General features: G+C 44.5%; 2 protein-coding genes across 4 annotated transcripts; both read left to right on the forward strand.

Moving 5' to 3' along the window:
* The first annotated feature begins 1338 nt into the window (after positions 1-1338).
* On the forward strand, positions 1339-6605 carry abhd13 (abhydrolase domain containing 13). Of its 3 annotated transcripts, none has more exons than XM_042081724.1 (2): positions 1339-1564; positions 2606-6605. In XM_042081724.1, exon 2 carries the CDS (start codon positions 2709-2711, stop codon positions 3735-3737), a length of 1029 nt encoding a protein of 342 aa, XP_041937658.1. In that variant the 5' UTR covers positions 1339-1564; positions 2606-2708; the 3' UTR covers positions 3738-6605. The 3 variants fall into 3 exon arrangements, with proteins under 3 accessions (XP_041937658.1, XP_041937668.1, XP_041937664.1); XM_042081734.1 differs by lacking the exon at positions 1339-1564 and adding an exon at positions 1663-1841; XM_042081730.1 differs by lacking the exon at positions 1339-1564 and adding an exon at positions 1854-1990.
* Positions 6606-6705: 100 nt separating this feature from the next.
* On the forward strand, positions 6706-10908 carry tnfsf13b (TNF superfamily member 13b). Its single transcript, XM_042081735.1, has 6 exons — positions 6706-7745; positions 8068-8161; positions 8697-8753; positions 9305-9429; positions 9637-9787; positions 10170-10908. Exons 1-6 carry the CDS (start codon positions 7479-7481, stop codon positions 10280-10282), a joined length of 807 nt encoding a protein of 268 aa, XP_041937669.1. The 5' UTR covers positions 6706-7478; the 3' UTR covers positions 10283-10908.
* The last annotated feature ends 6758 nt before the right edge of the window (positions 10909-17666 follow it).

A 17666-nucleotide genomic window follows, 5' to 3' on the forward strand; every position in this document is an offset into this window, starting at 1 on the left:
CTGCACAGCTGAGGTTCATCTGCCCATAACACAGCAGTGCTGCATTTACTCAAAGACCAACACAAGCATAGTTTACACCAGAGCAGCCTCGAGCAGTCAATGACAAGCCATTGTTTCATCAAATTGAAATAAATACAAGTTTTACATTTTCATTAAATATTCAAATGACAAATTCAGCAGAGGTAGACCTCGAAGGGCCATTACAACTGGGTAGGCAACTCAGGGAATTGTCAAGTGACCCCAAATTGGGGCCCCCAATTACAGCTGATTGCATTGTTCTTCTACAGGAAATGACCCCCCTGAAAACCCCAATGCCTTAGACCTCTGAAGCCTTCTTGGGCAATGTTGTGAAACACAGCAAAGCCTTAGCCTACCCATCAAGCCTAAAAGCAAGGGGGTAAAGCAAAAGTTTGGATCCAAAGTACCCCTTTGGGAGGTTCTGAGGCTAATTCCGTTGACTCTGAGGCTAGCATTTAATTGACCCCCATTCACTTTCATAGTGAATAACTTTACATCTGAAGCGTTTTAAGCGTTTTTTTGAGCCATTTCTATTTTCAGAGAAATACTGGCGTCATAACCTTGTATCTCACTTTACGGCTCTGGAATAACCTTTTTTGAAAACCAATTCTAAAATGATGTCTTTTCCGTAAGTCGGCATCTATGCTATGCAACCTCAGTGTTGTGACATGAAACACAGGATTACCCAAAGGGAGTGTGGAAGCTTGAAAAAACATCAGTAAAAAACTTCCATTTAACAGAAACGTGTTTGCAACACGTTTTTTGTGTTGTCAATTTAATGATAGGTTGCAGGTGCTGTCCCATTCCTGTTACTAGGTTTTTTTGAACCCTTACACCCTTGCAAACTTGATTACTTCCGACTGATGTCAGTTTAGTGTGTAAGGGTTCAGGGCTTAGGGTTTATTGGAGAAATTGGGATTTAGCCTTCTTCTCTCTATATCTAAGTCTATGGGGTGGCTTTCAATTTATTTTATTGTCTATGTAAACATCGCTGTGTCCATATTTGGGACAGAAAACAGGGCTGGAAGCATGCAGATTAAATGCCTAATAGTACACAATGGTGAGAGAAAGTCAGGGGTGCATTGCAAAGGTCATTTAGTGGTGACACCTGCAGTAGGCCTACGCCTACATGTTACAGTAGCACTAGGAACCTATGAATCTAGGAACCAATCGTGTACAACTGGCAACGGGTTGACGTTGCCTTTCTCCATATATGTCTGCTTAATGATGCCAAACACAAAATAACAGAATATGTATCAAATTCGTCTAATTTAATTATTATATAAAGCGTAGATTGTAATGCTTTTTGGTAGCGGCTGCCAAGAAGACTGCTCAAGATAGAATGCATCTGCGGAACCTGTCCGGAATTTCGAAATTGTGACACCGATAAAAGAAGTCGGTGGAAGTGTTGGCTGGGTTTTATCACCCATATTATTTTAGGCGCACTTTGCTGTCTATGGGTTGACCCTAACAGCTTCTACGCTTAACGTTATTTACCATAGTCATATTCCTCGCTGACGGTGCACAGCTCAAAAATGGACGAAAGGTAAACCTGTCTTCACATATCCGATAACGACAACTAAGAAGTGGTTTCAATTACGGGTGTGTTGATAAGCTAAGTTAGCTACTGCTAACTTAGTGGGGCGTCCGGCCAGCCAGCTTCGCCTAGTCTAGCCGGTTACGTGGATGTGTACCTTGAAGTTACAGCAAACAATGCTGGTGTATGACAGACTCATTTGCTCCCCAACTGCAGATCCATCATACTCGCATTAATACCAAGACAAGGCGAAATGTCATTCATGTAGATGGGATAGCAACTTCTGGTACCGTTTTGCCTGTTTAAACCGTGTCGGCGTAACGTTAAATTTCCTGTGTGTTTTGCTACATTGATTGAAAATGTGACTAGCAATAGTAAACGTTAAGCCTAGCCAGCTACGCAATGCTACTGATGGCTACCTAGCTAGCTAAACAGGTAACTGTATTGGTTGACGGCACACACCCTATCAATTCTAACTGGTTTTCTGTCCATCCACCCGGTAAAACATAACGTAAGATTATCCAGTTAAAAAGCTTACCGTGCAACTCGTTTGTGTGTAGTATTTTACATGTAGCGTTACATGTGTTTGAAACGCGTTTTTTGTATAAAGAATGAGACGTGTCATTCTGGGATCTGTAGCCTATCATGTAAAAGAATAATGCCGAATGTTACAATGATGCATGCAGAATGCCTGCTCGTATATAAATAGCCAAATGCAGAATTGATGTCCACACCAAGGATCAGCTAAGCATGACGGAAATGTATTTTGACATTTCGTGATAAAGTGAATGGACTACGGACACGAATTTTCTGCTCAGTTATGTGTATTCTACTTAACCTGCCCATGTAATTGAGGCGATGCAAGCTAACCAAATAGCGCGAGGGCGTATGCCTGTTAAACGAATATATATTTTTTTACTACTGCTGACACTGCAGGTATAACATTAGTTTCCAGTATCACATTACTAAGTGCACAGTGTGACATTTCCTGGTAGAGAATCAGATAGGCTTGCCTGGCACTGGCATAAACCATCATCTTTTACTTTGCAGAATTGGTGACTGAGTAAGAGGAGACACATAAGCCCTCCTCTGTCTCCACCCTGTGACACCCCACCCCACTCCTGGACTGCTCCATCCCTTCCCGGAGGCCACGATGGAGAAGCCGTGGAGGTTGTGGGGGCCTCTGGGCCGCTGCATGCTGGCCACGGGCTCATGGCTGTGGGGCGCATGCCGCATCTCGTTATTGGCGCTCATTCTGACCTTCCACCTGTACGGCGGCTACCTGCTGCTGGGGCTCATCCTGTGCTCGGTGGCCGGCATCCTCTATAAGTTCCAGGACGTGCTGCTCTACTTCCCCGACCAGCCGTCATCGTCGCGCCTCTACGTGCCTGTGCCAACGGGCATCCCGCACGAGAGCGTATTCGTTCGCGCCAAGGACGGCGTGCGCCTCAGCCTCATCCTGCTCCGCTACACCGGTGACCCAGGGGTCACAGACCCCACGGCGCCCGCCCCGACCATCCTCTATTTCCACGGCAACGCGGGCAACATCGGGCACCGCGTGCCGAACGCGCTGCTCATGCTGGTCAACCTGAAGTCGCACGTGGTGTTGCTGGACTACCGCGGCTATGGCAAGAGCGAGGGCGAGCCCAGCGAGGAGGGCCTGTGGCTGGACGCCGAGGCAGCACTGGACTTCGTCATGACGCGGCCCGAGGTGGACAAGACCAAGGTGGTGCTGTTCGGCCGCTCGCTAGGGGGCGCCGTGGCCATCCGGCTGGCGGCGGCCAATCCGCACCGCGTGGCGGCGCTGATCGTGGAGAACACCTTCCTGAGCATCCCTCACATGGCCGCCACGCTCTTCTCCTTCCTGCCCGTGCGCCACCTGCCCCTCTGGTGCTACCGCAACCAGTTCCTGTCGTACCGGCAGGTGGCGCAGTGCCGCATGCCCTCACTCTTTGTCTCGGGCTTGTCGGACCAGCTCATCCCGCCCGTCATGATGAAACAGCTGTACGAGCTCTCGCCCGCGCGGACTAAGCGGCTGGGCATCTTCCCCGAGGGCACGCACAACGACACGTGGCAGTGCCAGGGCTACTTTGCCGCCCTCGAGCAGTTCATGAAGGAGCTGCTTAAGAGCCATGCCCAGGAGGAGACAGCGCAGGGCTCGGCCAGTGTCACCATCATCTGAGGGAGGGAGGGAGGGAGGGTCGCAGCAAAGACACCTCTTAGACCTCCTCCATGGGGTTGCCATTATCTTTGCGCAACACATCCATCATTTGGTTCTAAATCAGAATGTACACTTCTTTTCTATCCTTTTCAACTTGTTTGTTTTCGTTTTCTTTTTCCACTGGACAAACCTCACTGACTTACGCCAATGTAACCAGACACAGCGATGGTAGGACCGGCACGTGTGTGGAGACATGGGAGTAGAAATGTAAAAAAAATGTTCAGAGTGAGACATTTTTTCTCCCCCTAAAGCTACAGTGAATGCATGAGAAAAAATATCAATTATGACCGTACCTATCTGACAGTGTATTTATGTTTGCCTAATATATACATCTGACTGAAGCTGGTCAGTGAAGTTATATGAAATGTATTGATCCATTGAATTACTATTTTGACGTACAGGGGAGGAAGGCTACCTAATTACAAAATCGTGATGTTCGATTTGTGGTGTGAATTGGAGTGTGCGCGTGTGCACTGTCAAACTCTTTTAACTAAAGAAATTAAAAGAATAATGATTATTTGAAATTCTGATTCATGATCTAAGTGCATAATATCCAAGCCTTCGGGTCGAAGCATTTAACATCCCTTTTGCAAATGGATTAATAGACAAGACAGGCTATCTTTTGAAATTAAACCAAGTGTTGAGAAATACATTTTCAGAATGCAGTGTTATTCTGTAGTAGCAGACTTCTCAAACAACGCAGTGGGGTGTAGAGATTGAGCTGAAGTGGCGGTGATCCTCGGCTACAACCTATTATTATTTTGGAAATAAAGTATGTTTGTGAAAAGACCAAAAATTCTTTGCACACATTTGGTCCAGTAAGTATTTTATGTTGTTTTAATGGATGCAGACCCCTTTGGAAACCCTCACAGAATGAATGCCCCAGTCTCCCTGACTTGCCATTCAAAATATATGCTGCATTACGACAAAAGTCCAACCTGTTTACCAGTTCGTCCGGATGTAAATAACCATATTACACCATCAACTGTGCTGCTTATCATCGTACTCTTTTTCCCTGATCTTTTCCTGATTTTGGATATTATAGAGTTGGGCATGTACAAAAAAACGTCTAAATGTTTGAGAGTTTGCCTGTTTGAGTCGTATTTATAGGTTTTTGGGTAGGTCGATGCAGACACTAGGAACTGTGTGCCCCTATATTCAGACAGACTTTTAAAAAAAAATCGTTTTGTGGCGTGCAAGAACAGCAAAGTGGTCCTAAGCTTGTCTTCCAGAGGGCTTTGGCAGCCGTACTAGCAGAACATGGGCATGAGGGAGGTACCACCACTGCCTAAGAGGCATTCAGGGTATGAGGGACGTAGCCTACTACCACTGCCCAGGAGGCACAAAGCCATTACAGTTCCTGGTCTGCACTGTCCTGAGCAGATTTCTTGTGATTTTGTTTTTCTCCCTTTCTTAACATGACTGTGCTCTCAACAGACTTGGCTCTGTGTTGGTTTGGTTCTGATGTACAAAAGTAAGCTATGATAAGTTTCATAAAAATTATTTTCAAATCGTTTTTCATTTTTCATATGGTGTCAAATTGTAAAGTGATACAAAGTAGGGGTTTGTAAAGCATGGATTAACATGTTTTTTTTTTTTTTTCTTTTTTGCCTTACATTAACAACTCTTTCATTTGGCTTATTGAGCACTTTCTCTGAGTGTCCTATGTGTATCTGTGTGACTGTCTGTCTGTATGTATGTATGTATGTGTGTGTGTATGGGGGTCGCTGGCAGTGTGTGTGCACGCATATGTATGTGTTTGTATGTGAAGGTGTTCCTGTTTGTGATGAGTCCTGATTGGAGCCTGGAATTTGTAAGAGACATACTGATATTTTCTTATGTGTTGATTTTGATTGCAAATGCAGTGTAGATACATTATCATTAGATTGGATGAATGTCATTTAAGTATGACTCTTAAAGTCCATTACATATATACACTTTATTTTAAGTTAAATGTTCTTGGTATATATTTTCTTGACCTTGATGTAATTTAGAACCATACTGGTTAACCTTAAATCTTTTCCATTGAAACTCGGCATCAGATCAACTAGAGAAAAGGCGATTAGCATGGTCCTATTCCATTATAACCACTTGACCTTACATGGTGCGAGCTAAAGTGTCCAGTGTCTGCCCAAGGCCTTGTGCGAGAGGTCACTCAGAGACCACAACTAGGTGATTTTTTTTGCTCCCATTAATGTGTGTGCAGTGTAACTTGAAATGACTAGTGAGAGATTACGAAACAGGCCATTCTCAGAATGCCAGTGGTTGCCTCTTTCTGTGAGTTCTGTGAGACTGGGCTCCAGGAGCTTTGACGTGGATGTGATTTAATTGTCCGAGATTGTGAGCCCCCTCTGCTGCATGTCCTTGGACTGATCTACTGGGCTTTGTTTCAGTTCCCATGGACCTTCACACACAGCACACACACATAATACACACGCACATACACCATCCATTATCTTGGTCTTGTTAATAGCATGTCTTTGTTTTAGTTCCTTGATTATTTGGTGCAATTATTATTTGTTATTATTATTTGTTTGTGTTATGATGACTGGAAGTTTTATGTATGGTAACAACATATTAGTTACCATAGCCAATGCTTCATCGTGACTAGGATTTGTTGACAGCATTTTGCCTTTGGCAAGTTTCGTTCAATGTCTATTTGAAAAGCTTGGTTGTGTTTGTTCTCCTCATGCTTGTAATGATCAACAGCACATGTATTAGCAGGATGTGTATATTTTCTCATTTCATTTGATTCTTTTCTGTGCACTCCGTCACATTTTCTGTTACTTGTACAGTTACAGTACATGCAATAAAGACATGTAAATCTAAGGTGCTGCTATCCACTGTGCTATCTGTTAAAGCGTCCATTTGCGTGTGTGTATGTGTTTTCATAATGAGATCACTTCCTTATTTACACAATTGATTTGCCAGGAAATAAAGGAGAACAGCAAATAACCGTTTTGTTTTTTCTGTCTACAGGACAACTCAACTTCCTCATTTGTGAGTGGGAGTGTTTCCCCTTTACCAGGCTTTAGTGTTCATCTGCTTTTGCTTTCATTGCTGTTAGCTCCTCTGATGTGTGCTATCACTGACAGTCTTTTCAGGCAGGAATTCTTCTTTTTTGGATCTTTAGATTTCTTCCCCCCGGTTTTTTGAGTAGTTGTGTTTAGGCCTGTACACTGGTGGCCGGAGCTACTTTGGTTGAGTGTCCGCTGAGTGTCCATAGGGGCAGGACATGGGACCTCAGACCTTGCTTTCATCTCATGTCATCGTAAGACGGGACGGGATGCGAGTACCACTGGGCCCCCACCACCGCAGTTTACCGCAGACCGAGAACTGAGGTCAGGACTGAGGCAAAGATGTTTTTTGTGTGTTGAAACACCAGTACATAGTATGATTGCAGAGAAGAAGGAATTTTATTAGTTCAGCCAATTTATTTTTTATTACCATACTGTACTTCAGCCTGGTTTCCTCTCCAAGTGGGACAAGGAGTAAGAACATCAGTTTGAGGCTATTTGCTTTGATTCCCACTAGCAACAGCTGCATTTCAGCTACGAGAGCTCAATCATCAGAAAACGGACAACTAAGCAAAGAAACAACCAGAAGAGAAAACGACCTCATGCAGAGAAAAACCTAAACAGACCACCTGAAGAACAGTCTTCCCAAGAGCCATGCAGTGTGTGTGAGCGGAGCTCTTTTGGCATGCTGACGGAAGTTTCGGGCCGCGAGGCGGTGAGTGTTGGTCGGAGTCCAGGCGGGAGGGGTAGGGTGCCCTGGGTGGTGGCGCTGCTGGCCCTGGCAGCAGTCACCTCGTCCTCGTTGTCGGCCTTGTCGCTGTACCATGTGCTGGCGCTGCAGGCGGAGGTGGAGGGCCTCCGCTCGGAGGTGAACCGCCGCCGGGAAGAGCGCTTGGGGGCACCAGAGGAGACCCCGCAGCAGCAGAGGGCCACAGGGGAGGACTGGACCCAGGTCAGTCAGTCATTGATTTCTGCAAGCAGTATAGATTCTATTGTGAGGGAAATGTATCTATTTTTGTGTCTAATGCAGATGGACAGATTTGTTTTTTACAACTTATGAAGAGCTCTGTTTAGTATTCATGGAATGTACTTGCTTTCAAATTTGTGCAAGAGGAATTTGCTTTTGGAATTCAGCTTGAGTGCTTAAATCAGCCGGTCTCAATGTTGATAACAACTGTTTTTTCATATGATTAAATGTATCCAATTGTGAGTAATTAATGCAAACATTTGTATTTTATAAATGTAACAATTTAAACATGTCCACATACCCACAGACAGGGCAGGAGAGGCAGCTTGATGCCACAAGTGAAACTGTGACTGACAAGTCTGAAAGACATGCCAAGAGAAGTATCGGGGAAGGCCAGGCAGGTAAAACAGTTGTTAAAGTGCATACATTTGCATACAGAGATGTAGAATAGTATTTTTGATAATAATAATCAGGAGTTTTATTTATTTAATGTAGGCTATGTTGCAACATAGCCAGATGTCTAGAAATGTCTCACAGCTAATAAAACTCAACTTTACTTTTTTTTTTTTTAACACAGCTTGCACAACCCAATTCTAAAAGTAAGACAAGAACTCAATATAGGTGCCAGAAAATATGAAATACAACATTGCCATATTTAAGGGCCTTTTAAGATGTAAGAGTTTAGTGTCAAGCGAAAGAGCTGAGTCATAATGCTGTGGTATTACTGTTAACTGCTTCTTAGTATTTAGCCTATTCTGAGTAGCAGTTTGTGGTTTCAACACCTTCACATACATTTACGTTTGTATAAAAAAATAAATAAATAATGTGATGCTCAGATGACTTCTATTGATAAGGCCAAAAAAAAGCATGAAAGGAAGCGACGCAAATACCATCCCATAACTGTAATTGTGACTTTACTCTTTTTTTCCTCTACAGTATTGCAGCCCTGTTTGCAGATCTTGGCAGATAGCAAGAGAACAACCTTTCAGAAGGGTGAGGAACACAGACTGGGCCTTCCCCCTCTCTTCCGAGTCCATCTCTGCTGTTTGCTGCAGCCATGGTGTTTTCGGGGTCAGCTGTAATGTAATCACAGCACTGAGTCTGCCTTAGAGGAAGGGGATTATCGGCTTTTCGGAGGGAAAACTCTTTTACATGTCATACTCTGACCTGATAAGAGGTCATGTCCTGGAGTGATGTGGGAAATATTACCTAAAATGTTGCATTGCATGTTAGCATAACATGTTTACCCTCTTTAAAAGTCAGCCTTGCCCTACAGGTTCAGAAAAATAAAATCCCCCTTCAAAAATTCCGAATGATGTTTGTGCACCGGTAAAAGTTCAAATAAGGTCAGGGTCACAGAAAAGGACTATCCGGATATTGGTCCAAAATGGCAGTCTATGACCTCCGGGCAGAATAGAGAAAGGAAGGTGCCAATTTAAGTCATGTCAGAGCTAGTGTGATTAGCATGTGTTGTGGATTATCGATGAAAATGCTACAACACACACATTGCTAATGCTAATCTCTCCTGCTACTCTGCTGTGTAGAGTTTGCCCTGGAGAAGCACACAGGCATCCCCTGGCAGACAGGCCTGAGACGGGGCGCTGCCTTGGAGCTCCGTGATGACATCATCCAGGTCAATGAGGAGGGCTTCTTCTTCATCTACAGCCAGGTAAGCTCATTCTCCCAGGGGCCGCTAAAGACACTTCACTTCTCACATCCACGTCTCTTTCTTTGTGTTTAGGATGAGAGGAATTGTGTCATTGGGAAATTAACTATGACATTAGTGACCGTGGTTATGTAAAAGTTGGTTCTTTGGACTTGTATTTTGCAGTACAAAAGAGAGTCATTTGGTATGGTGTTTGCTAATCTACTCTAGGTATACTACACTGATAAAATGTATGCGATGGGACACATCATCATACGCATGAAAAAGACAGTGGTTGGGGACGAGCGCCAGTATGTCATCCTCTTCCGCTGCATCCAAAACATGAGCCAGCTCTACCCCTTCAACACCTGCTACACGGGAGGTAAGAGAGCCACAGTGATGCCGGGCCGGAGGCCAACGCCTCAGGTGGGAGATGCTGGGGTTTAGCATCTGCAGAATTTGCAGCATACTGTATGACAGTCGGTAGCCTGTGGAGGATCAGACAGAAGAGAAAGTCACAGTATGTCTGGCTTTTCAAGAAAGCCACAGTCGTGCATATTTTCAAACTTGTATGACATTTATAACCTCAGATTTAAATGTACTTGCTTGCGTAAAATCTAATCGCCTGATGTGGTTAATCTTTAGTGCATTCACAGTTGGAGGGGTAGGCCACATGGACTCTACATAAACTCGTCAGGTCTGCGTTATTTTCAGCTAGAGATGAATGAATTGCCCATAATACCAAATCTCATTTCTCTGTCCAGGTATAGTCAAACTAGAGGTGGGGGACAAGGTGGAATTGCTCATCCCACGAGAGTCTGCCGATGTGTCTTTGGGGGGAGACTTCACCTTCCTTGGAGCCATCAAGTTGGCCTGAGCATTGAGACTGGTACTAGAGGATTTAGCACACAAGTGCTTGTTTCCACAGACTGAACTATTATGGTAATGCTGAAATTCATGTAAGAAAACCCCATAAAAACATATCAAGGAAGATGGGAGGAACAGATATACCCTTTTGGGCCATTCTTGACTTACTGCTTCAGTGACCGTCAAACTGGGAAAAGTGGGAAAGGTCTCTGCCCTTGACAGACCTTCCCAGGGTAGACCTCACCTAACCTGTACCTAGACAACACAACTCCTACCTGTACCATAACATGCAACAGAACAAAAGCCTTCTGGTAAATATTAGTAATGGATATGAAGTGAGAGCATCATGAAGTGCATGCCAGATGTGGGAAAAGTCCCTTTGTTACTTACACCCCTGCTTCTCGCCTGCAACTGATAACTGATGCCCATGGTGGATTGTACATTTTACTTTAGCTGCAGGAACAGGAAAAAGATCACACAAACACACACACACACTCACTGGACACACAAGTAAACAGCACACACATGAACCACTGGGAATGTGTACAAAAGTTAATATTGGAACCACTCTGATTTCTGTGACCTGATCCTACCTGAAGGTACATTTTGTAGTGCAATAAATGCATTTGCAGATCACTTTTGTTTTTCCATGTTGCATTCCTTTTTGATATGATATGCACATCTTGTAGGTCTTCACTTGTTATTGCAATGATTTTGGCACAATTAAGTAGACAGGCATCAACTGCGGTGCATTACCCGTCCAAACAGGCTTGCAGCAGCAGCAGTGTCTGCATCACTTGACTTACTTTTAGCAGCTCACGCTAATACAAACAGGAAGTCTTGTCACTTGATCAGCATTTTGAAGTGCCTTCACTTGATTTGCATATCAGTGTGTGTTATTTGAGAATGTACGAAAGATGCAGACAGGGTTGTTTTTCTGACTGATGGTTCTGTTTTTCAATTTTGGTATGTTGTCTGTCTATGCAACTCTTCCTTATTTGTACTATGTCTAGTCATACATATACTATTGACCTTGTAATTTACCTTCAAATGCATTTCAGTCTGACCAGTAATGGTCACTAAATTCATTTGTTATATAATTAAGTCTTTGTTAATGTTGTACTTTGTTTGGGAAATAATAATATGGTATATTAGTTATTGTGAGCTTGTGTTATTCCAGTAGATGGCAGCATAATCACACAGCTTTGGTGACACTAGGATCCTTCAGCAACACATACACTAATACTGCCTATATGCTTGGTGTTTTGTAAATCGTGATGCCGTATAAAACTACATACACACCAGTCTCCAAACTATATGTGGCATCCAGTGACCTTTCAGAACGAGTTCATAGACTGATATAGTTTACAGGCAGGATATGTTAGATGACTCCAGACATTAGGCCTATGTGAAAGTATCTTCCTGCAACTACCTAGACTACAATAAAATCATCTACAGAGGTGGTGCATTTGATAGCCATTACTGCAATTAATAACTGCTAAAACACTGAACCTATATTACATTACTTTATACTACATAGATGTAGCTTGTTGAAATTAGTTATACACTTTTTGCCCACTGGGGGTCAGACTTTTGAAATTCAGATCATATGATTGTGTAAGCCTCCCTAAATTCACAAATGCAATTTGAATTTCCTTTCTCATAATGGGACTCCACATCCTAGCATCTTAGCTCTCCACACTCTAATTCTGAAGAATGTTGTTTCGGTGGTTGTTTCTCATACTTTACCCCTATATTTTCTTTAGGCTTTTTTTTATCAACAGTAGACAAAACAGTATTCTATGTGAGAGACTTATTTTGTGTGTGTAACATCAGGTCGTTTTTCTTTTGGTGGCGTTGGTATCAGTGTTTTGTGTGATCCTGACATTAATTAAGATGGTTCACCTCAGATGTCCCTCCCCCTTCAACTGTGCCTAGAGTGCTCAGCTCTGCACTTGTCAGTGTCACACATAAAATCAAGAGTCAGGGGAGGAAAATGTTTGTTTGTAAAAAATCTGAGGAAAGAGGTGGAAAGTAATAATAGTGTAATCACTGTCCTTTAATGGTAATTGATGAGTGTAGGGGTTTGATATAGAGACCACATCAATTAACAATGTGTTTTCTCAAGCAGAATTCATTCGACCAGCGAGGTCGTGACTGCTGCAGATACGATCATCGCTGTGAAAGTCAGTTAGTGTTGCAGTGCACCTTTGTGTATGAGTGTGGGTGAAGACCGTTGACCTTTTTTCATTTTTTTTTGCTCAGGGATGATTTGCAGGCCCCTTGTTCACACCATATTGGTCCTTTGCTCACCAACCTAGAGCAACTCTTTCAACAGGAAGCTTTGTCTGCATCATTTTCAGACCATTGAGTCAATTATGCCATTCTCAGTGCTAAGGGACAAAGAACTATTTTAATTGTTTTTTTAAATTATTATTATTATCTTCAGTGCTCCGAACCACGTGCTAATCAGAAAATAATGACTTTGGTTGGCTATATATAAAGAAAACTCTTTCTGTTCCCTTTCTCATTTAGGATACGGAATATTACCCTTTGTTCCTGGGGCTCTTGGGAAAGTTGCTCATAAAATCCAGTTCCTTCCTCCCTTCTTCTCCAGAGCTATGGGCTTCTGCATAGGTGAGGAGTCCTTTCTGGCTTTATTAAACCAGGGGAGGGTAGGACGCCTGAAGCCCCTGGACGTGTGAGTGGAGTGGAGCGGAGCGGTAAATATTGCACTTACTCAAGAATACTCCTGGAACTCCAGCTCTGGCTCTCTAGTGTGACCAGAATGAGTCTCCAAGTATCCTCCTGTATCGCTTTATTCTCTCTCTCTCTCTCTCTCCCTCTCTCTCTCTCAAATTCAAATCCCAAAAATACTTTACTGGCATGGCAAATAGGACATTCATATTGCCAAAGCAGTCATACAAAGTAAGAGGGACATAGGGACATCTCTCTCTCTCTCTCTCTCTCTCTCTCTCTCTCTCTCTCTCTCTCCCTCCCTCCCTCCCTCTCTCCCCTTCTCACTCTCTTCATATGTACAATAAATACATTTTATATTTTCCTATTTCACCTCTGTTCACCCATGTCCCCGTGTTCACTGGTCCATCCCATACGTTGAGGGTAACCACCACAAGTAAAGTACTTGTTGGTAGCCATGCCAGTCTAGGCACCGCAGCACTGGGGCGACAGACTTCTCATCTGCTTCAGTGAGATGGTGGCGAAGAGTGCCAACCGATGGCACATGATGCCACTAGAGAAAGCAAAGAAAAAGCTGAAGCAGCACATAGGAAGGCAAGAGTGCTGTTTAAAATAAATAGATAAATGCAAAACAGAGAAATTACCTCACTGCTTGGAATCAGTGGATGTAAGATGTTCACCATGATGCGGGATGGAAATGAGGAATGCTGGGATACGAGACTGGGGCAGGAGCAAGTTGCAGTTAGCGTAGCCAAAGCTTGAGCAAACACGCAGCACAGAAGCAGTGGGTGAAAGCTTTAAAGTACTAACAGACCAGCTGCCTGTGCAAATGGCCATTGAACAGAGAGAGGAAGGGAACTTGTGTGTGAGAGAGAGAGAGTGAGTGTGTGTGTGTGTGTTGAGTCTAGGGGGGATGGGGTGCAGTCCTAATGGCCAAATTTGTCATCCAAGATTTCTCTCTCTCTCTCTCTCTCTCTCTCTCTCTCTCTGTTCCTCTTTCTCTGTCTCTCACTCCACCGCCCTCCTCCCCACCAAAAAATGTCTGTGTGCTTCCATGGCAACGGCTTGCATGTTGGCGGAAGCTGATGTCATTTTGAATGTGCCTGGGCGAGAATGAGAGAGCGGGCGCTGAGATTGCCATCCCCATGAGGAAATGAAACAAGCTGTGTATACAAACAGTGGCTAAACAGCCAACACACACACACATACACAGTCCCCTTTATAATCATCCCCCTCTAGATCCCATCACCCCCTGTCCCCCTCCCTCCCCACTTCATTCCCTCTATTTTTCCTCTTGTTTTCCAACCCTCTCTCTTCATCCCCCCTCTTTATATATTCCTCCCCATGGGTGTGTCTGATTAATGGCGGGGGCTAAAGGTGATCCCTGAATCTAGATGATCATCCTCTTGGCCCAGGGCTGCTTACCCTACTTTCTTATGCTTGCTGCTAACCGCCCACGCCCACGCCCACTTATATACATGCACGCCCTCACAAAGCCTTCATCGACGTCCACTCCACCCACTCCACCTAGTCCTCGACTCCATCATAGCTTTATGCGCCCCACCTTCCAGCAACACATCCAACAGCACACCCATTATACACACATACACCATCGCCAAAGTTTGAATACATCCTTGTTCAAGCTTTATCTCCATCCACACACACACACACTCAAACACACACACACACAGTTCCTATACCAGAGGACCACCATCCTGTTCAAACCTTGCCCTAGCAAGCGCTATTTCAGTATTATGTCACTCATTCTACATCTACCCAAATCTTACCCGGCTTACCAGAAAGAGCCCCTTCTTCCACATCTGCAAATCCCCTACCTCTTTTATCATCCCTTGCTTACACCCTCAGTATCCACCTGCTCTCGTTATTACTTTTTACTCTTACCCTATTGCACTCGTTCTCTTTTACTTTGCCTGCTCGCTGCTCCTCTCCATGTAATGGGTTAAGGGCAGGGGCTTACATGGACAAGAGTTTAGGAGGGCGGATTACCTGGATTACACACTTTCGATCATTTCAGAGCATTCGGTTTTGGCTGTCTGCCCAGCAGCATTAATAGTTCATATGTGGGCAGTTGGCATGCTGGTTGGCAGTGGGTGGTGGATGAGTCTGAGCAGGGCATGTGGTCATCTCTGGGCAGCGGGTCAAACATTAACTCAGACGCTGTTCTGTTTGGGGTTTTTTTTTTTGTTTTTTTTTTACAGTGACATGAATGGGGTTCTGGCTGAAACCAATACTGCAAGAGGTGCTGTTGAAAACATGTTGGACTTAAATAGTGTTTGTTTGAGGTGCTCTTGGGATGGAAAACTGTAGGACCAAAGAAAACTCAAAGGTACTCTTTTCGGCATCAAGCTTTCGTTAGGGAGTCAGACAACACAAGAAGTGGTGTTCAGCTCTGCGTCATCTTTATTAGTGCAATAACTTTGTTGCTATTGCATTAGTGTTTTTAAGTGGTAAGAGGTGGTTGTTTGCTGGGAGCACTGTGTTTTAGTCATATTGTAACATGCATGCACAGACTGTTTGTTTTTTGTCTTTATTTGCTGCTTGTAACATTCTATTTTCATTGCAATTCCTAGTCCAGAGCGACTCCGATTGGTTTCAATAATTCATGCGCTCTGCTCTGCTCTATGCTGCGTCGATGTGTTCATGCTGTTTTAGGAGTGGAGAAGGAAAAGAGAGAGAAAGAGAAACCGAGGGAAAGAGAAAGAGAGAGAAAGAGAGATTGAGAGAGAGAGAAAAAGAAAGAAAGTGGAGGCACATTTGTCAAAGCTTCCACGCCAAGACAGCCTAATAAATAATACTCCTGCACCGCCACACTTCTGCTCAAGGCCTTGAGCCTCAGCGGGGAAAAAAGAAAGAAAAAGGAGAAAAAAAAGTGGATGAAATCAAAATAATTCAAAATGAAGAAGTGTCTGCCATGGGCCACACGCCACAAGCTGGCTTTCGCACATCTGCTTAAGAATTCCATCTCTTCCCAGCGTGGCATTCCTCGCATGTCTGCACGGGTGACAGGAAAATGGAGGTTCGGGCCGTTCCGCTGACAGCCTCGTCTCACTCGGAGACGGGCCAGCGGTCAGGTCGACACTCTGTCCTCTAGTGCTCGCCGGAAGATGGATACCAGTCTGGTAATGGGCCCAGTTCTTAAAGAAGATCAGTACAGTAGCACTCACTCTGAAACCCTCTGAATCTGAGTCTGAAACAACCACATAAGCCTGGTGAGGGTGCTGATTCTTGAGAGGATCCAGAGTGAATGGGAACAGTTAGTGATGTTGCATATTCAAATTCTTTATTAGCATGTTTAAGTGATTATGTTATATGCCTCTAGTGAGTTACGCCTTGTGACTCACTAGTGCAGAATATGATTGCACTGTTGTCCCTGTCAATTGGATTAGTGGCTTGTTGTTTTGTGTGTGTGTGTGTGTGTGTGTGTGAGCTTTGCTATCAACACCTGTCAACAAAATATTTGTTACCAACATCCCACAATGTTCATCCAAAGTTGCGTAGTCATGCTGTGGTTAATTTTGTGAAAGCCGTCTGTCTGTTCATCATGAGGTAACCGATGATGTGAGAGAGAGAGAGAGAGAGAGAGGGAGGGAGAGAGAGAGAGAGAGAAAGAGAAGTTCCCCCTGTAATGTCCCGGGCATGTGTATGTGAATCACCTTGTGTGTGTTCAGCATGATGATTCTAGATGCACAGCACATCAATAGTTATCTGCTTTCTTATGCAAAATCATTAAGGGGCTGGTGCTCTCAGGAGTGCCAAGTCTAGACCAAGACCAAACATCATCAGCCACTCACAGAGAGAAACACTCACACACATATTTATTCTGATATTTATGGCTCAAAGCTTTGCTGTGGTCAGTATCTGCCCCAGTTCTCAGTGTAAGAGTTAACATATGGCATGTTAATTGGCAGTTGTAGGCCATTATACCCATCCCACGCCTCTAAATCTCATGTCTACCCTTCAATCATGTGCACTTGCTGCTTCAGCCTCTAACACCAACCCCTGAATCTGAAGGTGTACTCCATCCAAGCACTGTCTGCATAAACACAGCACTTCACTCTTTTACATATTCTTTCTCTCTCTCCCTCTCTCTCTCTCTCCCTCTCCCTCAGTGTGTGCGTGCGTGCGTGTGCGTGTGCGTGTGCGTGTGCGCGTGCGTGCGTGCGTGCGTGCGTGTGTGCGCGTGTGTGTGTGTGTGTATTGATGTGTGAGTGTTGGGGTTTGGCCCCAGTGGGTCAGGCGGCTCTTTTTGTCATGCAGATGAGAGTACTAGTGGGACCACGCCAAGCGGAAGAGAAAGAGAGAGAAAAAACACAACCAAAAAGAAAGAGCAGAGAGTAGGGGTAGTGGATGGGGGGGGGGGCAGAGAGTAGGGGTAGTGGATGGGGGGGGGGGCAGAGAGTAGGGGTAGTGGATGGGGGGGGGCAGAGAGTAGGGGTAGTGGATGGGGGGGGGGGGGGCAGAGAGTAGGGGTAGTGAATGGGGGGGGCAGAGAGTAGGGGTGGGGGGGGGGCAAAGATATATGTTTCTAACACTGACCTACTCTCTCTCTCTCTCTCTCTCTCTCTCTCTCTATCTCTCTGCTCTCTTTCTCTTTCTCTCTATGTTCTCTCTGTGCTCTCTCTCTGTGCTCTCGCTCTCTCTCTCTCTGTCTGTGTAATGTGGGGATCTGCCGTCCT

Source organism: Alosa sapidissima, chromosome 2 (assembly GCF_018492685.1).
Source record: "Alosa sapidissima isolate fAloSap1 chromosome 2, fAloSap1.pri, whole genome shotgun sequence".
Lineage (NCBI taxonomy): Eukaryota > Metazoa > Chordata > Actinopteri > Clupeiformes > Clupeidae > Alosa > Alosa sapidissima.

Coding starts and splice junctions, on each gene's coding strand:
- tnfsf13b (XM_042081735.1), top strand. CDS start 7,479: ATGCTGACGGAAGTTTCGGGCCGCGAGGCGGTGAGTGTTGGTCGGAGT. Junction 7,746..8,067: donor CAGGGGAGGACTGGACCCAG/GTCAGTCAGTCA, acceptor ACATACCCACAG/ACAGGGCAGGAGAGGCAGCT. Junction 8,754..9,304: donor GAGAACAACCTTTCAGAAGG/GTGAGGAACACA, acceptor TCTGCTGTGTAG/AGTTTGCCCTGGAGAAGCAC.
- abhd13 (XM_042081724.1), top strand. CDS start 2,709: ATGGAGAAGCCGTGGAGGTTGTGGGGGCCTCTGGGCCGCTGCATGCTG.